This window comes from Oryzias melastigma, linkage group LG5 (assembly GCF_002922805.2).
Source record: "Oryzias melastigma strain HK-1 linkage group LG5, ASM292280v2, whole genome shotgun sequence".
Taxonomy (NCBI): Eukaryota; Metazoa; Chordata; class Actinopteri; order Beloniformes; family Adrianichthyidae; genus Oryzias; species Oryzias melastigma.
In genome coordinates this window covers 15,123,169-15,141,875 of record NC_050516.1, presented here as the reverse complement: position 1 = coordinate 15,141,875, position 18,707 = coordinate 15,123,169, and the positions used below count along the sequence as shown (strand labels likewise).

Sequence of the window (18,707 nt, the reverse complement as noted above, 5' to 3'; positions counted from 1 at the left end):
GTCACAAACAGCTCTATCTGCTCCAGTCGGGGCCACAAAGGGATTTTACCTGTCAGGTAATCCATCTATCTTCATCTTGCCATCAATCTGTGAACGCTGCTATCATGGCTTCACTGAGAAACAGACTGACAGCTTCACGCAGCTCAGATTCATATTTCGGCGCGGCTTTATTACAGAATTTGTCATCTATTACAATGAAAAACAGTAACTTCAAGCTTCACCCACCGGGTGCAGTTTGTAAAACAAAAAAGTACCCTAAAGTACTTTATCCACTCAAACACTCCGCAAATTCCATTTCAGATATGTTTTTTAAAATGAATGCCAATTCATATTGACTTTTAAAAGTCAGAAATAAACTTGGTTTATGGGGGTTTCCTATGATTTTAAAAGAAGATCAGCCGACAAAGAGAGAGGACTAAAACGCAGTGTTCACACTTTTCACTCATTTGCTTAAAAATATGAAGATAGTCGCTTGGTGTCTGTCACCCTGCCAATTTTCTGTCATCACCTTTCTGCCATTTGTCATTTGTTCTTCCCTCCTTCAGTGCTCTCTGTCCACCCACAATTCACAAATGCAATCAAGTTGCCTGCAGAAAAGGACCCTCAAATCACCACTAGTGGCCAAAAAAGCGAACAGGATATTTAACCTCCACAGTATGAATAGCTACTTAACAAACATACATGCACATTTCAGAGTTTGCAGCTACGGCCAAGTAGAAGAAGCATGAGGCCATTAATGATGACAGCTTTAGTGAGTCATGAGATGTGTACGTTTTGCAGCATTTCCAAAGCCCAACCTTTGATTAGTACTGATTTGTTTGTCTCAAAGAAAAAAAAAAAATGAAGCAGAGGGACTCACACCGATTAAGACGCACACAAAACGTCTGAGTACAGTTGGAGATGTTTGCTGTGGTTCAAACATACTTTTCTGTCATGCTGTCAAATGAAAGGCAAAAGAAGGAAAACATAGTGACAGAAAGTGAAGAGTAAATTTAGGACAAAGACGGTTCAGAAGGGATGAATTTGTGAGTATGAAAGTGTATGGAGAGGCGGAGGAAAGAAAAAAAAAAAGAAAATACTAAGCAAGCGACGCAAACACAGTCGGGGTCCTGATTTTGACAGTTAGTGCAAACGTCAAAACAGCACATGACAGTCAATAAAAACGACACACAACAACTCAAAGCTGCAAAAACACACTGATGTGGCACTCAGGTACTTTCTCCGGCCTTCTCCCCAAAAGTTTGACATCTACTCACTAATTATAAGCGTCCAACGTCCACAAAAGGATTAACAACTGATTATGTTTACTGTCAGAACCTGAGATAACACCATTCTAATAAGTCTTTTAACTTATTGATTATTAAGGAAAACAAACTATTGTTGGTATGTAAACATGCATAAATACTCTCTATCGCAGGGGTATTCAAATCCAGGCCTCGAGGGCCGGTGTCCTACATGTTTTCCAACCAACCTTCCATTGAAGCTCCTTATTGGCTAAACATACCTAATCCTGGAAATTAGCAGCAGATAAGGCAGGATTTCTGGAAAACCTACAGCAGAGAGGCCCAAATCCAGGCCTCGAGGGCCAGCTTCCTGTAGGTTTTCCAGAAATCCTGCCTTATCTGCTGCTAATTTCCAGGATCAGGTATGTTTAGCCAATAAGGAGCTTCAATGGAAGGTTGGTTGGAAAACATGTAGGACACCGGCCCTTGAGGCCTGGATTTGAATACCCCTGCTCTATCGTATTATTTGTAAAAAAATTGTGTGCATGCATGTGCATGGATGCCCATTCAGAAAAACTGGGACGGTATTTACATCTATCTGAGACCAAAAGACTGTCAACTGCCTGTACTGTCAGAAAAAGTTGTATTCTTTAAATTATTAAAACATGGTTCGAGAAATAGCAAACATCTGCACCTTCCCATGGCGCACAGGGCAAATTCATCTTAATTTCCAAACAACTAATCCTGATCTTAATAGGCCAACTTTTTGTAGCAACCCAAAAGTTGGATTTAAGTGGCTGGATGGCTCAGTTGGCTGCTGGTCCTAGTCTCCCGGTGCTGGACCCCAACCCAGATAAAATACAGAGTATCTGTCAGAATCCAACATAAAATAAAAATCTTTGTCATACTAGCTGTGGTGACCCCTGAAGGGATGTCCAAAAGAACAACCAAAAATTGACCTCAAGTGAGAAAAAGCACTTGCTCACGTAGAAGATAATCTCTATTGTTGCTTAAGTGCTTACTTTGTCTGCTACATCTGATCAGGCTTGATTCTATAGGACATTTTGCAAAGCTAACAAGAGTCAGCCATCTCCTGTACTTTTTCAGGGTGTTAAGAATGTTTGAAGACAGTAAAGGAGGAGAACTTTACTGTTGAGTATCAACATCCCAGCAGATATATGTCAGTTAATTTAGACTTTAAATGCACTGTAAATGTTCTGGTGCAGATTTTCATATTAAAAAAATAATAACATGAACTACAAATGTTTTTATCTTTTCAAATATATTTGCATTTTTCTCTCACTGGAACAAAAGAAACCCTGTCTGTGCTGGTCTGTTTGGATATTGAACAAGACCTAACCAAGAGTGGTACACCACATACTAGTGTGCTGTAAATCCAGAGATAGAATTCAGTTGTTTTACAGAAAAAGAGACACTCCTTTTTTAAGAATTGTTCTTGAACTGCATGTCACGAGTCCCATGCAAAACTAGTCGAAAAAATGTTTTTGTGTTGAATTTTGTGTTAGCACAGTGTCCTTGGGGAAAACAATATCATCAAGTGTGCAGACTGCATTTTCAACAAGTATATTAAGAATTAATACATCAATTTTACATAAAAGCTCTGCTAAGGTGTTCTTGTAGGTGTGAAATTGTGTAGAAAATAAAAGTTAGGTGAAGAACTTTTTCATACCCATTGAGGGACTTTTACAAGCACACCTCAGTCTCAGTCGTCTGTCCCTGACATTGTCGTTTTGTGTAGACAGAGAGAGACAGAACAAAAAGTAATCCTCAGAGTCGACAGTAAAGAAAACATCAGTCTTTTTCTGAGTTTGTCGCATGGTTTCCTTTTCTGGTCATTTTCTTTTTCTGTTTTGTCCTCCAATATGTTTGTCAATTTCTTTACATCCAATTAAAATAATAATAAACTTTCACTTGAAGAACTTTTCAGATTTTCTTGTCTTGCAAATTGTCAGCTTTGTGAAGACAAAATTTCATCTAGTTTAAGTGCATACTGAACATTTTCACTAATTCGGGTTTTTGTTCCTTTTTTGTTGAATCTTCAAGTTTCTTGTCAATGTGTAGATGCACATTTTTTATTTTTTCATTTATAGGAGCGATACATGTGATTATTTCTCTCAGCTGCTTTGGAACGCCTCATGATTCCCCCAGAGAAGCCGGAGGGAGAGCAATGTCTGGGAATCTTTGCTTAGATTGCCGCCCCCATGGCCCAGTCCCAGATGAGTGTAAGAAATGGATGTCAATGAAATGGTGAAAACCAATAATGCTAGAAGGGATTTAAAAGTGTCCATTTTACAGATGTCTCTGTTTATGCGCTTGGCACTATTTTCATAAAGTTGAAAAGTCTTTCCTCTGGGCAAACTTTCCAAATATTCTGTCAAGAGGAGAAATAGTAACTGTCTCTTCAGTGGCGTTCCACAGGGTTCTATTCCCTGCTCATTGCTTTTTGGACTTGAGCTCCCTCATTTGCTTATACATTATACATAACGCTGAGGTTAATTGATTTATTTGCAACATAACCATAACATCACCTTCCAACCTGAAAACTGAAAACTCATCCATGTCGACAAGTCTTTATGCTCACTGTGCTCCAAAGAATAGTGTAGTGTCTGCACCAGATGGCAAAAGGTCATGAGCCAAACTCTGCAGTTCCGTGATGTCACAATGGTGTAATGAGTTACTTCACTGCTGCCTCACTGTCTTGTCCCAAAAATAATGAATGAACCCTTCTGTAAATAATAAGAATCAATGCATAAAAACTCTCTACCTCTTTAGAAGCTAAGGCATTGCTGTTGTAACACTTGACTAAGAATGTGTAAACTCAGTGATTTTGCTTGGTATTCAAGTTGTTTGTGATAAAAGCATCTGCTAAATTCCTAAATGGAACAATGTAGAAATTTCCCTCATTTGTTTGAGTTTTTATTTTCTCCTTCTCTGTCATCCTCTAAATCCTTATCCTTGTGCTGTTCACTTTAAGCTCTATATCAAGACTCCTCAGTCTATCTCCTCCACTCTCGCTCTGTCTTCCTTGCTCTGATCATCGTTCACTTTTCAGACTGTGGACACGTTGGTGGGAGCTGAAAACATCAATTTGCTTTGATGTTTCCTGTTTCCTGCTTGTTTGAGTTTGTCCCGCTCAGCAGGGAGTTTAAAGTAAGACGCATGACGAGATATCAAAAATAGAAAAAAGCCAAAAGGCCTCTTTTTTTTCCTGGTAATTTGAGGGTTTTTGAAATGTTGACAAGAAGATGGATGCGCTGCAAAAGTGTGTGTGTCTGAAAAATGAAAGGTATTTTTGTGTTCTGTCATTCAAGCGGAGCAGCAGATTATGACATAAAAAGAAAAACCTGTGAAACAACAAGAATGAAAGCAGACAAACCAAACATTTCTGATGCTGTTTGTGTTTCACCCTCAATCATGCATCCATCCATGGATTTGTGGCCCCATAAATCTCTCCATGCATCCTTTCCTGCATCAATCAACAAGCTATCTACCCAACAGTTAGGATGTACGTCTAATACATCTGTCCATCCATTCATCCATACGTGTCTTGGGCAAACATCCATCCATCCCTGAAGCATTTAATCTATCCACCCATCTATTCGACTAAAGATGAAATTAAAATTGTATGGGACAAAATAAAAGTCATGCATTCATCCCACACCTGACACTCCAGACTGTTGTTCTACACTTCATGGTTAGCTGTGACTTCAGCAGAACACTATTTTTTATGGTTTTATAGCATAATATCATTTTTTTTAGTAGATTAGAACAAAAAAATGAGGCAGTGAGATCTTAAAGTGTTTTTCTGCAGGGGATGCATCATAGTAAACATGAAGGTGCTTGATGATTATACTTTTAAAAGTATATCAGTGCATTCATAAACAACTAAAATTGCAAGATTGAGGTTTTAGATGACCAGAAATAGAATTATACTATCCAATCTGTAAAGTTTGTCAGGGATACGGATTATATTTTCAATGCATAGATGACTCAGAGGATTGCAAGCCAAATCTGGAATGGTTAACCAGGAGATTTGTGAGCTGGCAGCACTGTGAACTACATCACTACTATGGAAATGAGAGACTGAGCAAAAGAGATGAAGAGAGAGCTGTGGAGCCAGTCCAATTTTGTTGGAAGTACAAGCTGTCAAGTGTGGGTTATGCTCTATGACAACCGTATCACCCACATCGATATTATGGAGGTGAAGCGAGAAAAGGATTATGTGTTGGCAATGTCTATAATAGAGGAAAAGAGACAAATGCAAAAGGCATTTTTTTTCTTCTAAATACATTTCCACCAGCAGGATGACACAGGGTTATCATCAGATATAAAGCAGAGGTTAAAATCAAAAGGGTTGGTTCTAAACCAGATGTTTTAAACTAGTTTAGATGTGTCTTGTTTTTACACTAATAACACTTCAGATGGGGCTTAATTATATATATTTGTATTTATATTCTTCTTTATTCCTTGTTTTTTTTTTATTTGTTTGTCACTGCTCCAAGGATGATGTGACATAGTTACATCCCACAAAGGCTGCTTTTATAAAGATAAACAGTAATAAATGTATACTCCTACAAAGAGAACTTTAGTATTTACGTACTAAAATATATACTTTTAAAAATGTAGACTACTCATGGTTTAAAATATATATGGTATGCCATTTCAAAGAAATTCATAGAAATTAATATTTCATTATTTTCTCTTTTGTTCTTAGAGTAGCACAAGTGTCTGTCATTTAAATTAGTGTGCAGATTCCCTTACTAGACTTGAAGCTGCTACTTGAATTCAATTAAACTATCAGCGCAGCTCTGATTTCATCTGAGCATTCTCCCTCTTTATCTCTGATTGTGATTACTTGTGGTGAATCTGTTATCAGTGTTTCCGGAAAGGATACAGGAAACAGTCTATGTAACCCTTTGTAACCTTGTTAGAGATCTGTGTGTCATAAGGGTAACAAAAAGGAATGACAGGAATGTTCAAAGAAGTGCAAAAAGATGCTACAAAAATGTAACTAAATCTATTTTACATTGGAATGAAGCAGTTTATAGTGCACTTTTTTAATGATTTGGACTAGAATGTTTATCTGACAAAAAGAAAATGTACAACATTATGCAGATAATCTACTATTCTCTGTTATTCAGCAGAACATTAAGAAAATATTGTTTATTTACAGTGTTTTGATCACAAAGTGTTCTGTTCTGACCCAAAGTTAAATTGAATTAATCTACCATATTGGTAGGTTATCTGGGTGTGCTCCACAGTCAATATATAATATAATATAATAATAAGTATCCACTAAAGGAACAAGCCAACAACAAGAGTATTTATACAGTAATTGACAATCAAGGACTTAAGTAAGATAAGAAAGAACTAAAAGAAAAAAAAAATGTATCTTAAAGAAAGTATACAATATATAAACTGAGAGCGTTTAAATGTGTGACAAATGCATAAGATATTAACATTTTTTATGAGTAATTCATCTTTTGACAGTCATGTTGCTGTATTGGATGAAGGATTTTATTATTGCAGTCACCTGTACAGTATCTAGACTTTTAGGAATTCAAAAGTCACAAAGCAAAGAACAAAGACGGAGAGGCTGACAAACAATTTGTTCCTGTCTGTCTTTATCAGATCTGCAGCTGTCAGGGCAGCAAGCAGTTCATCACTTGTCTCTAATGAGGAGGGCTCATAAGGCTGTGATGGCTATCAGGCCTGACAACCCCCACCCAGAGCCAAGAGATGAGACAGATGACGGACATGATGACATGCGCGGGGAGCGTTAGATGGACCGGCGTTCCAGCTGTCGTTTTAGACATTCAAAGCAACATCTCAGTGCGGTGAGAGAGGCTGCAGCTGACAGATCTCCTTCAGCCTGGCTGACAGATATCAGAGATAATGATGTGATAATGATGATCTATGATAGCTGGAAATGATATGGCAAAGTTAAATAATGTTTGATTGAGGCATGTCAGGTATAGAGGAAGCATACAGTCTTGTGAAGAGGAAGCTTTACCTCTTCTTTTTGCCTAACCGTTTAAGAGTTTTGATGAAGCAGAAAAATCTTTTGTTACTTTTACAAGGTCTTATATTAAAAGAAGAATTACCACAATTTAGGAATTTTGTAGTGGGACCCATGAAAAACTTTTTTTCTAAGAATTAGAATTTTCAATTTTGAAACTAAGAGTTTGAAATGTTTCATTTCAGAGTTTTTTATTTAAACTGGCACAAGGTTTTTAAAGTCTTACAGACTTACTCACATCATCTTTCAATCTGTCGATATGAATTGTCTCAGTGGTCAATAAATTATGATTATGCCGTTTTTAGACAAAACTCAAAAAAATCTGTTGTTTTCTAGGGGATGGTTTCTGCAGAGCAGCAGGAGTTCATCAGAAGTTCAGCTCTGAGTTGATGGTGGGACTATTGGCACGGAAGTAAGCCTACACTTATTTCCCATCATCCATTTGTTTACTTTCTCTTGTACTAGCTTACAGCCCCTCTCAACCCCAATCTAACATTATCGGCACAACAAAAATGGCGAGCAGTACTGGAGCTAGTCACCTATACAGTTTTGAGCCAGATGTCAGATCGGACAAGGAAGTCTACAAGTGAATGCATTGCAAACTTATGGCCTGACTTTTTCAAACAACATTTTTTTGTCTGCTTCTGATACACATTAATTTAAATGAAGAAATACCCAAAAACACAGTTTTAATCTTAATTTTCTTCAGAGATGTATTTTATAATGAGAAAAATGTTACAAGAACATGTTAAGAATAACAGGATTTTCATTGGAGTGGGTCTTTAAAGGTTTCATGGGTCTAAAAATCTGGTGACAGCAAAAGAGGTGGAGGGGTGATGATATGGGGTTCATGCTGCCACATGACTGGTTAACCCCTGTCTGACTGCTAAGCTTGGTTCAAAATCTGCCATGAACTCAAAACAACAGAAACAAATCTGTAACAGAATTGTTGACGATAAAAGGACAAAACCAAAACAAAGTGCAGGCCTAACAGAAATATTGCACAGTGCCAAAAATTTACTTTCTGGTACAATGCGTGATCACTTTTGCAATTACTGACAGGAAGAGTCAATGTCTGCATCTTCTGTTCGGTTTATCTTTGGTTACTTTTAACAGTTTTAAAGCCCATTAAGAATCTCTGACATGTCTTTTGTTGTGGTGCATTTAAATGCTTTCATTTTTATGTTTTTATTTCCAAATACAATGGCATCTTTTTCAGCATGGGCCTTCAAGTTTGTTCTGATCAAAAGCACTCTAGTTAGATCACTGTTGTAGGTCTTTTTTTTTTTCTTTGTGGGCTACAACAATAATGCCCTCAAACAATTACTAATAGAAGTGACATCAATCTTCTTCAAATGCAAGAATGCTGCCTTTCTACACCACTTCTGTCAACCACAGAAAACAGCTCAACTCTTCCATCTTTAAATTTAAGCAACTTCTAAGGTAATAAGATTCATAAAGTTTGAATAAGAACTATAAAAGACAGAGAAAGAAAGAAAGTGTTGGGTGGAGAGCACTTGTGTTTGAAGGCATGAGACAAAAAGTACTTAAAACAATGAGACCGATTAATGGCTTGTGTAGCATTTGATAAAAGAAAGGTGTTCCAGCTGGTTTCACGTCACACTTCTCAGTCTGCCAAGGCAGAAAGTATGAGGAATTTAGTTCCAAATGCAAAAAGGTGAGTGTTTCAGCAGCTTTGATGCTTCAATCTAGAAAAAATGTGGGAGGACTGGGCCCCCGTTTGCAAGGCAAATGTCCAAGATGAGCCACAACTGCTGTCTTTAGAGAAAACACGTAGGCTTCTCCTTGCCTTTGTAGTTTCAGGTGGCGGATGATGAAATCAGTACCTTTACTTTAAAGAAGTGTTCGGTCAATAAATAAAATCTCAATGCACTATTTTAAAAGTTATTAGGCAAACATTTTCTTGAAATGCAAATGAAAGTAGGAACTTTGAAAAAAATAGTCTGAAGCTTTTCAACTTTATCCAAAAACATTTAAGTAAAGCAAAAGTTTTTCACTTTTCTTTACTACCAGATTATCCTTGAAATAAACCAATCAATCAATCAATCAAGATTTTATGCACAAAAGGGCACACTGGATTAAAAGGCTGTTTTCAAAGTTATGATAAGGCGCATATTTATATTTATAAGGTACATTAGGCAATCTAAAAGAGTCCAACAGTAATCAGACTTTTTAAACTGCATTCAAAGTAATTCTCAAACTTGTTTGTAACACACTACATGTTAGCCACATTAGCTTATTCACAATATGGGTATGTTCCAACCTTGTTTGTGACACTTTGAAAAAACTGTTCAAAAAACAGACTGATATTGGTAAGACAAATGTTACTTTGTGACCATGCTAACTCCTAACCAAGTATAAGAAAAGTCTAACACCGCTACACATTAGCCCCGTTAGCATATTCATAATAACACCCAACTTTTTTTTTTGTATAAAAATAAAAAAACTGACATCACGTAGCTAACAAAATTGCTTCAACATCAGTAAGTAAGCAAACAACCAGGATTAAGTGAGCCTTATAGAGCAGAATATGCTGAATTTATGTATTCTAGCCATTCATTTATATACTTCATTTAAGGTTTTGGTCCTTAACTTTAAGAACAGTGCATCTCTGCTATGCAAACCTTCTTTAAAAACTGAACCGAAAGGCTTTATTTGCAAAATCTTACCAGTTGGAAGGGCAGGGTCCAAGGTTGTTTTTTCCCAGGAGTTGACTTGTTCCCAAGTAAATCCATTGGTTCCCAGAGACACACTGTACCCACAGCTGCTATACGACTCCTCAAACGTACAGCCACCTAACAGAAAAAGAAATAAAGGTTTCAAATTTAGATGTGGCAACTGACAAAAGATTCAGTGTTGTAGAGAGCTATCAATGAATACAAAACTAAATCATCAATTCAGGCAAACTTCAAAAGCACTGCAATCAAGTAGAAGACAATAAGTGGTCACGCCAAAATCCTTTAAAAGAGAGAAAGACCGACCACCAAAACTTCTAATCTGGGATTATTAGAGATAATCTGATCAGAATTTGTCTTAAAGCCTTGATTTATACTTTTCTGCTTTCCTTTTATATGAAAAATTAAAACTCTAAAATTACAGAGCCAAATGTTCATCCGTTTTTCAACAACTGTAATAAACTGTTCTTGTATTTAATAAAAAAAAAGAAAATATCCCAGTTTAAGGGATTCTACAGGTAGTGGTACTGGTCATGCGTGTTTTGTGTGTGCGTGTGCTGTGTTTGTGTGTGTGCTGTTGTTTTTGCAGCTCCTGCAGAAGTCCAGCACCTCCACTGATGCTGACTCCGCCCCCCTCCTGCAGAGATGATTGAGGCACCCTCTCCACCAATCACCAAGCTGGGAGGGAAGCTCAAAAGAAGCCAGGAAGCTCTACTCCATTGGCGGCTGAATTCCTGAGTGGAAATTTGACTCTTTGGTTGCCTATTGATTTGTAGTTGTGTTTGGTGACTGTTTTGTCACTTATCTGACTGCTATAAAGCCTGAGAATTTAAGTTACCTGTTAGTATTAGTTCACCCGTTAAGCCTTTTGGTGTTTTGTTAGTTGTCTTATGTTGTGACACCTGTCACTCTAATAAACATTTACCTATGTGGCCATCTTATCCCCACCCTGTTATTTATATTTTCTTTATGTTGCACACTTTCTTCCTCCTTCAGATAAGGTGCCAATTTACATCACATCAAATGCACAAAACCAATTTAATTGCAATATTTTGGGCTTGACCATTTTAGAGGGTCACATTTTTAAAAGTAAACTAAAATACACCAGAAAGAAGAAAAAAGATTGGAATTTACAAAAAGCCCAAGGCCATTTTCTCTTTCAAGTGGCCTGATTTTTTTTTTTTTTTGATATATAAATTGGAAAACTGGTGTAAGCCTCAGTTTTATAAACTATAAGATTCTATCAAAAATCTCTTTACTTTTGTATAGGATTCTTGTATGGGTTTTAAAATCTTAAAAGCTTTGGTGTTTTTTTATAAAAGGCACTACTCTGACACTGCTTTATTCATTGAGCTCATGTAGATTAGTGTTGGAAAACAGCAGTATAATAGTAAGCACGCTGAAACCAATCAGAGAAGATTTTCTTTAGAGAAAACTACGTTGTAAAAAGTTCAATATTCCACAGACGTGAATGAACTGTTTCCAATGTTTAATCTTATTTTCTGAATTTCAGATAGATGTTTTTACTGAGCACAAATATGAACCATAGCAGAAAACATTCTTTAAAACCTTAATGCAAGATGTTTTAAAACATTAACTTTAAACACTTCAATTATGTTTGAATTCCAGTAGAAAAAAAAGCAAATTTTAGAGGCTGCTTTGGTAATAATAACAGTATAATTCTAATTAAGCTCTCAGCGGGATCTGAAAGAGCTGCTGCAAGACAGACGCTGCAAGTTTATCAGAGGAAGAAAAAGAGCAGAGCGAGGCTGCGAAGAAAAGAGTAAGTGAAAGAGAAAGCACTTTTGAATGAAAGAGTGCGAGTGGAAGAAGAGGAAGCTCTATGTGTCAACATGATTAAGTCACAGTGTCTCATCATTATTTCATGGCCCAGCTAAGACATATTTTCCACTACATTAGCTTTTCTGCTAGCCTTGAGCACTGCCCACACACATTCACACTCACAAACACACTAATTAGACATATGCTTCCACACACAACCATTTTAATTTGTTTTGAAGCATATGAAATTGGGAATTATGATTGTTTTATTCATAAAATCACTTAATGTCTATTCTCTTCTGGTCTCTCTCTGTGTTTATGTCGTTTTAAAATGGGATCTATCAGAAGCGGCTCATTATAATGCAGAAAGAAGGAACTTTTTCTTTCTCATTTAAACATTGGAGACTTAAAAATGAAGCAAACGCTTCAAAGATTTCATGGATTAATTTATCATTTTAAATGGTCCCTTAGGAGTCTGAGTGAGCCTGTGACAACACATGTGACTCTAAGACAATCAAAACAGCTGTCATTTTCTCCAGCAACCTCTGCTCTGTAGCGATGGAAGGATGGATGGATGGAAGGATGGATGGATGGAAATTGATAGCCAGCAGACATTAGCATTAACTTGCTGGAAGATGAAAATGGATAGTTAAAAACACCCGAGGACACAATGCACAAGACATAGTAACCAAAAAAAAAAAATTACGATTAAAAAATAAATAAATAAATAAATAAATAAAATAAAAAACAGACTTTATAGCAAAAATGGACGGAACAGGTATACTTTAACAAAAAAATAGCACTTCTAGACAAATAGGTTTGGGGATTTTAAAAAGGGAATCAAAGTTTTGGATGTCTGATGGGAGTGAGTTCCAGAGTTGAGGAGAAGAATGACAGAAAATTCTCCTCCCCACGGCACTGAGGGGGGCAGAGGACACACTGAAGACAATCTGAGAGTGGGTAGAAGATCCAATATGAAGAAGGTCACCCAAATATGGAGGGGAGAGGTGGTGAATTACGCGATTTTAATAAGAAAGATCCACCTTACTCCCAGGTAAGCTTGCTTCATACACCAATTCCACATGCCATTCATCAATTAAGCCTTCACTTTACACCAATAGCTAAATTTCCTTTCTTTTCTTCACAGTCAATAATTATCATATTTTACTTTTAATTTCATGGACACTTATCTCTCTATTCTTGACCAGAGGTGTCAACTCCAGGCCTCGATGTCCAGCCTCCTGCAGGTTTTCTAGAAATCCTGTCTCATCTGCTACTGATTGATTACCTGGATCAGGTGTGTTTAGCCAATGAGGAGCTTCAATAGCAGGTTGGTTAGAAAACATGTAGGACACCAACCATCAAAGCCTGGAATTTAACACCCCTGCTCTAGACGGTTTGCCAACCCTCCTCCGTCTGGATCAATTCTTTGTTAACCACCACCATTTCTTTTTTTGCATCTTATCAGTTATGATTTATTATGTTGTGAGTGTGTGTGGTGGAGGGGGTCATTGTATGATGTTTTTTCCTTTTGTCCTTCTTTTTGTTTTTAAATTGGAAAATGCTTTTATGTCGAGCACTTTGACCTATTTTAGTGCTCTACAAATAAAGTTTGATTTGATGAGGCTCTGGAGTTTATTCTTCTATGTTCTGAACTTATTCCTCCAGCATGCAGGACATTTTCAGTCTAGAGCCTAGCCACCAAAAACTATTGCAAAGACTTATTTCATGGACGTCTTTTGTATCAGAAATAAATCTTTCTTTATTTGCATTCCTAAGACATCTCCTTAGTGAAATGGCCTTAAAAGTGTACAGAATGATTGTGCTAGCATTTGCAATTGAAAGGTATACTAAAATATAGATAAAGTTGCACATGGAAGTAGAAGAAATGTATGCAACAGAGACCAAGCCAGGCTCTCTTCAAAGAAATGACCACCATGTGAATTCACTGTTCAAAGATTGGAGTTTACACTTCTCACCTTGTTTTTGGTGATGAATACAATAAAATAAATAACTGCGATGGTAATCTTGGTAGGAGATCCTTACTACATAGTGCAAAAATGTGTGATGTAGCTTTGATTATTCTGCTTCAAGCAGCATTTACTTCAACTGGGAAATGAAATGAAAAAGAAATCCTCCGTTTTCTGTCAGTTTTCTTGTTGAAAAACAACCTCCAGCAAAAGGGGAAACTGGTAAAACACATTTTTCTTTAGGATATGAAAATAACAGTAATAAATTAATCAATTCTGAGATAATTAGCGTTTATTGCCCCCTCGTTGTTCGAGGGTCTCATTAGAAATGAAAAGAAATCAAAGTGATCTCAGAAGAACTGAGCTATAAACAGGCAAGAGGAGGGGGGCTGTGGGGATCTATCAATATTCAGTATCAGATGTGCAATTTTAACAGCGCCATCAGGGGATAAGCACGAGTAGTGACTCACAGCGGTAGGCAAGTGTGTTTGTGTGAGTGTGCAAAAAGAAAAGAGTCTCTGCGCCCCTGATCTAGTTTGGAGGTTCAGAACAACATGTGCATTTTTCTGCATGCAAACATGATTACACACATATTCTGTGTCAGAAAATAGATTTTATTAATGAAACCACAGCACTGATTCTTTATGGAATGCAAGTTTTTTTGTGTCTTTGTGTGCTTTTGGAAAAAAAATACAGGCAAGTGTTAAGGGACAGAAAGTATCTCAAATATGTTTTTTTAAACTTGTGTGCACAATAGCTCCTTGTCTAGACACCAATAAAGTTTATTGAGCTTTCATAAAAAAAATTAAAAAAAAATCACCTTTTTAAATCAAATAAACCTTGGGCTTGTAGTAGCACGCTGGGAGACTGCAGCTTAAAACTAGTCACAGACACAAAATATCAGAAATATAAGCACGAATTTGCTAAATTTACATTTTTATTTATGATTTGATATTGTACAAATTACCACTTCTTTATATGAAGCCTGTTACAATCTAGCTTAAGGAATTTATTCTCAAACAATTTTATGGCAATTTTTTGCACCCTTAGATTTACAGAAACAAAGAGTGCTTTAAAAACTCAATTGTATAGTTGGGGTCAAATGGACAATAGTCTATTCATTTTGGATTAACATTTACTTCTTCCCACAGGAGGTGAGCAGATATGAATGCACATAAGTGATCCACTCCAGACTTTAAATATGGACGGAGCCCAACCGCAAAAGACAGGCTTCATTTGATACTAACAAGAAGTTCACTAAGAAAATGAACAGAAGGGGAAGTAAGATAAAAAATAAAAAAACGTGTCAACATGTTATATATAAGACAACAATTATGTACATGAGTACTTTTGCCACATTTTTATTTTACATTTTTTCATAAATATATATATATATATATATTATTAATTTAGGGCAGAGGTGGGCAAACTTTTTGACTTGTGGCCCTTAAATGGTTCTAAAATTTGACAGAAGGCCCAGACCAGAAGCAGCTGTGTGGAGTGTTTTGGTATTCCACCTCATAAGAAAATGAACTTACATGGGATCTGGATAAAAACATGCTTTACTTTTGATTGAAAATGAATAAATTCATTATAAACAGAACATTTTGGAGTTTTTGTTCTAAAATGTGTGGCTTTTATTCTCATCTTAGTGCAAAGGTACAGCGGTAGGGCAGTCGACCTCTGATCAGAAGATTGCAGGTTCAATTCCCACCTTGCCCACTTCAACAAAATGGGTATGTGTTGAAGTGTCCTCAGGCAAGACACTGAACCCCACCTTGCCTCCGGTAGAAGGTTGGCGCCAGTGTTCAGCAGTGGCGCCACCATCAGTGAACCCGATAATGATAAAACATGTAAAGGAAAAGGGTCGAGTGGGGTGGAATTATATCAAAATGCTTCCTCACACTCCCTTTCAGGAAATCTCCTTAATTGCTTGAAATAACCATTTCTGATCTAAGTCTAATCTAAAATCAACAAATCTTCCAACACTACACAAATCCATAATGCAAATAATGGGAAATTAGTTTGCAGACCGCCATCTATGGGAGACACCAGAATTACAGGGAAAATAAAGCATTAAGTTGAGCTGGTAAAGTAATTTATTCCAGTTTGGTGGTAAAATTGTTGGACCGTAGTTTGCCCACCCCTGATGTAAGGGGTTAATTTCTGCTTTGTTAACATCTTATGATCTTGCTTTTTTTTTGTAGATTTTCCCGTCTTTCGTAAATACAGTAATTTTTATTAAAACGTAACAATTCAGTGGAAAACTTAAAATAGTACCTGTTTATCAAAGCTTACTGAAAAGTAATATATGAAAAATAGATTTGTAATCCATTTTACAATTGTAAAAAGTAATCCAATACTGTAAAATATTGCTGCATGGTGGCACAAGAAGGCCCAGTCTGGGACCTTTCTGTGAGGAGTCTGCATGTTCTCCCTGTGCATGCATGGGTTTTCTCCGGGCACTCTGGCTTCCACCCACCATCCAAAGACAGGCTTCATAGGTTAATTGGTGACTCTAAAGTGTCCCAGGATGTGTATGTGTGGGTGAGTGGGAGTGACTGTGTGCCCTGCGACAGACTGACCAAAGTGAACCCCGCCTTCGCCCATTAGTATCTGGGACAAGCTCCGGCAACACCATGACACCAAGAGAGATATATGTATGGCGGATTAGGAAAATGGATTTGTTTGTTAATGCATTACTCTTAACACTGCACAAGAACACCATCTGCAATTTGCAGCAAACTGTCAGTGTCACCACAATAACACACAGCCTTGGGGTGGATTACACTCAATACCAGTTTGTTTTCTATGTGAACATTGTCATCACTCCATAACAATGTGTCACCAACTAGTTAAAAGCTGTTGCAGTTCAGTGAAACACCAGCTTCCATGAAATCAGTATGAAAAAATAAAGCAGATTCCAGGACTTTAATGACAAGCAGCCTAATGACTGTGCTTTATGCTGTAATTTTGTCTTGGATTTTTTATTAAGGGAGTCTACATTTTTTCACATTTACATTTTTCTTTAATTGGAATGCAAAGTAACAGTGAGAGGAACTGAATTCATGTACATTTTGCATGTTGATTGGACTCAAACTCAATACTTGGATTCCCTAAAATTGAATTTTTGGCCCTGCTGGAAAATGTGCTAGGCCCACCCCTCTTTAATTTCTCTAGTGACAATTTTCTTTTATAATTCTTTCTGGTGTGTAATATTTTAGCAACAGCAAAGTAAAAAATAAAATCAAAAAGCAAAATGAAAGTTCACTAAAAAGTATTTTTTTTTTCCATTTGTGTTTGCATAAGGGCGGCATAAGGCGGCAGTGGCTCAGGTGGTAGAGCGGGTCGGCCAATGATCGAAGGATAGGCGGTTCGATTCCGGCTCCCGCCCGCCAGCCAAGTGTCGTTGTGTCCTTGGGCAAGACACTTAACCCTACTTGCCTCCAGTGTGGCATCCACTGGTGTGTGGATGCGTATGAATGTTCCGGTGATGGTCAGAGGGGCCGTAGGCCCGTACTGGCAGCCACGCCTCTGTCAGCCTGCCCCAGGGCAGCTGTGGCTACAATAGTAGCTTACCATCACCAAGTAAGAATGATGTGTGAATGAATAATGGATATACAATGTAAGCGCTTTGAGCGTCTGGAAAAGCGCAGATAAATCCAATCCATTATTATTATTATTATTATAAGTGGCAACACGGAAAAGTAAAACCTTAAAAGTTAATATCACCCCATTTTATTCATTACCTTCTTTATTTCTCCAACCTTTTATTGTCAGTTGGTGGCATGTACATTTTCAAGTTACAAACTCCTCCAAGTGTCTTTAAGGTCTCATTAAATAAAACTTTTCTCACTGGAATAAGGACTGATAATCAGAACATGCTTCCTAATCCCATTACAGGCTTACAAAGATCTCCTATTTAAGACATGAATATTATTTTTCTAATGAGCAGTTGGACGGAATTAGCATTTATATCTAGATATTCTGCTTGATTTCACATCTTTTTGGACTCAATAGCCAATGACACAAGTCAGATTAGCTCACAACAACAACAGCACCATGCATATAGACTTTAAGCAACTGGCGACCATCCACAAGCACTCTCATCCATGCAAATCCAGGAAAGTATAGCCTCACCAGAGCAGCTCAGTTAGCTCAGTGGCCTGAAATACCCACATCCGTGATAACACTTATTTAAGACGAACCCCCTGTCTTTCTCATGTTAAGATTTTCGTCCCCCAGAGGAACAAATAGCAGCCATTAGAGGCTTTCATGTCAGCTAGAGCTAACACGGTGCGACAGGACCCACGGAGCCACAAACCAGAGGGACGCACCCCGGGGCCGCAGGCTTTAAAGAGTCTGTTTACTGCTCACTTAGATAACATCTGCCATCGCTGGGTGCCACCGTGTTTGTTCAACAGAGCAAACCGAGTCCCGAGCTTCATTTAAGAACAAAATTTACCAGAACTTTATTTTTCCATTAAGTTGATTTCATAAACTTGGAGGTTAATATAGCCAGGAGGTAAAGCTGGCAACAAAAAGTTGTAGAAAATTACAGCAACAAAAAAGGGATAATAGTTTCTCTTGGATTAGATTAGATTAGATTAGATTAGATTAGATTAGGACATAACTGAATCTTTTACACTTGATTTAATAATTGAATATTTTAACTTAAATTTACTGCTGAAGGCTAACAAATTAGATGAAGTGACTGATTAATTATGGTAAAATAGTAAATCAGTTATATTTCATCTATGTGACTTATTAGGAATGTCATCGTATTTACATAAGTGTTCTGTTTTTAAAATTCTAATATATATATGTATTTTTTACATCACATTTTTATTTTTTTCAAAAATAACAGCTGTTAGAAAATATATAATCAGTTAATATCTTGGTACTAAATTATTAGCGACCTAAAGCCGCTTTACCTTTTGATACATTTATGAAAACAAAAGTAAAAATATGATTTACAGAAATCTTCTTAAAAAGC

At 37.0% G+C, this 18,707-nt stretch overlaps 1 protein-coding gene across 12 annotated transcripts in view; it reads right to left on the bottom strand.

Annotated features, from left to right (window-relative positions):
* The window catches only part of ptprt (protein tyrosine phosphatase receptor type T), a 304,805-nt gene that overhangs the window by 255,609 nt on the left and 30,489 nt on the right, over positions 1-18,707 (bottom strand). For all 12 annotated transcript variants that reach the window (XM_024269996.2, XM_024270001.2, XM_024269998.2 and 9 more), the window contains exon 2: positions 9,954-10,079. In XM_024269996.2, the coding sequence (XP_024125764.1) occupies positions 9,954-10,079 (126 nt within the window). The remainder of the gene's footprint in view (positions 1-9,953; positions 10,080-18,707) is intronic.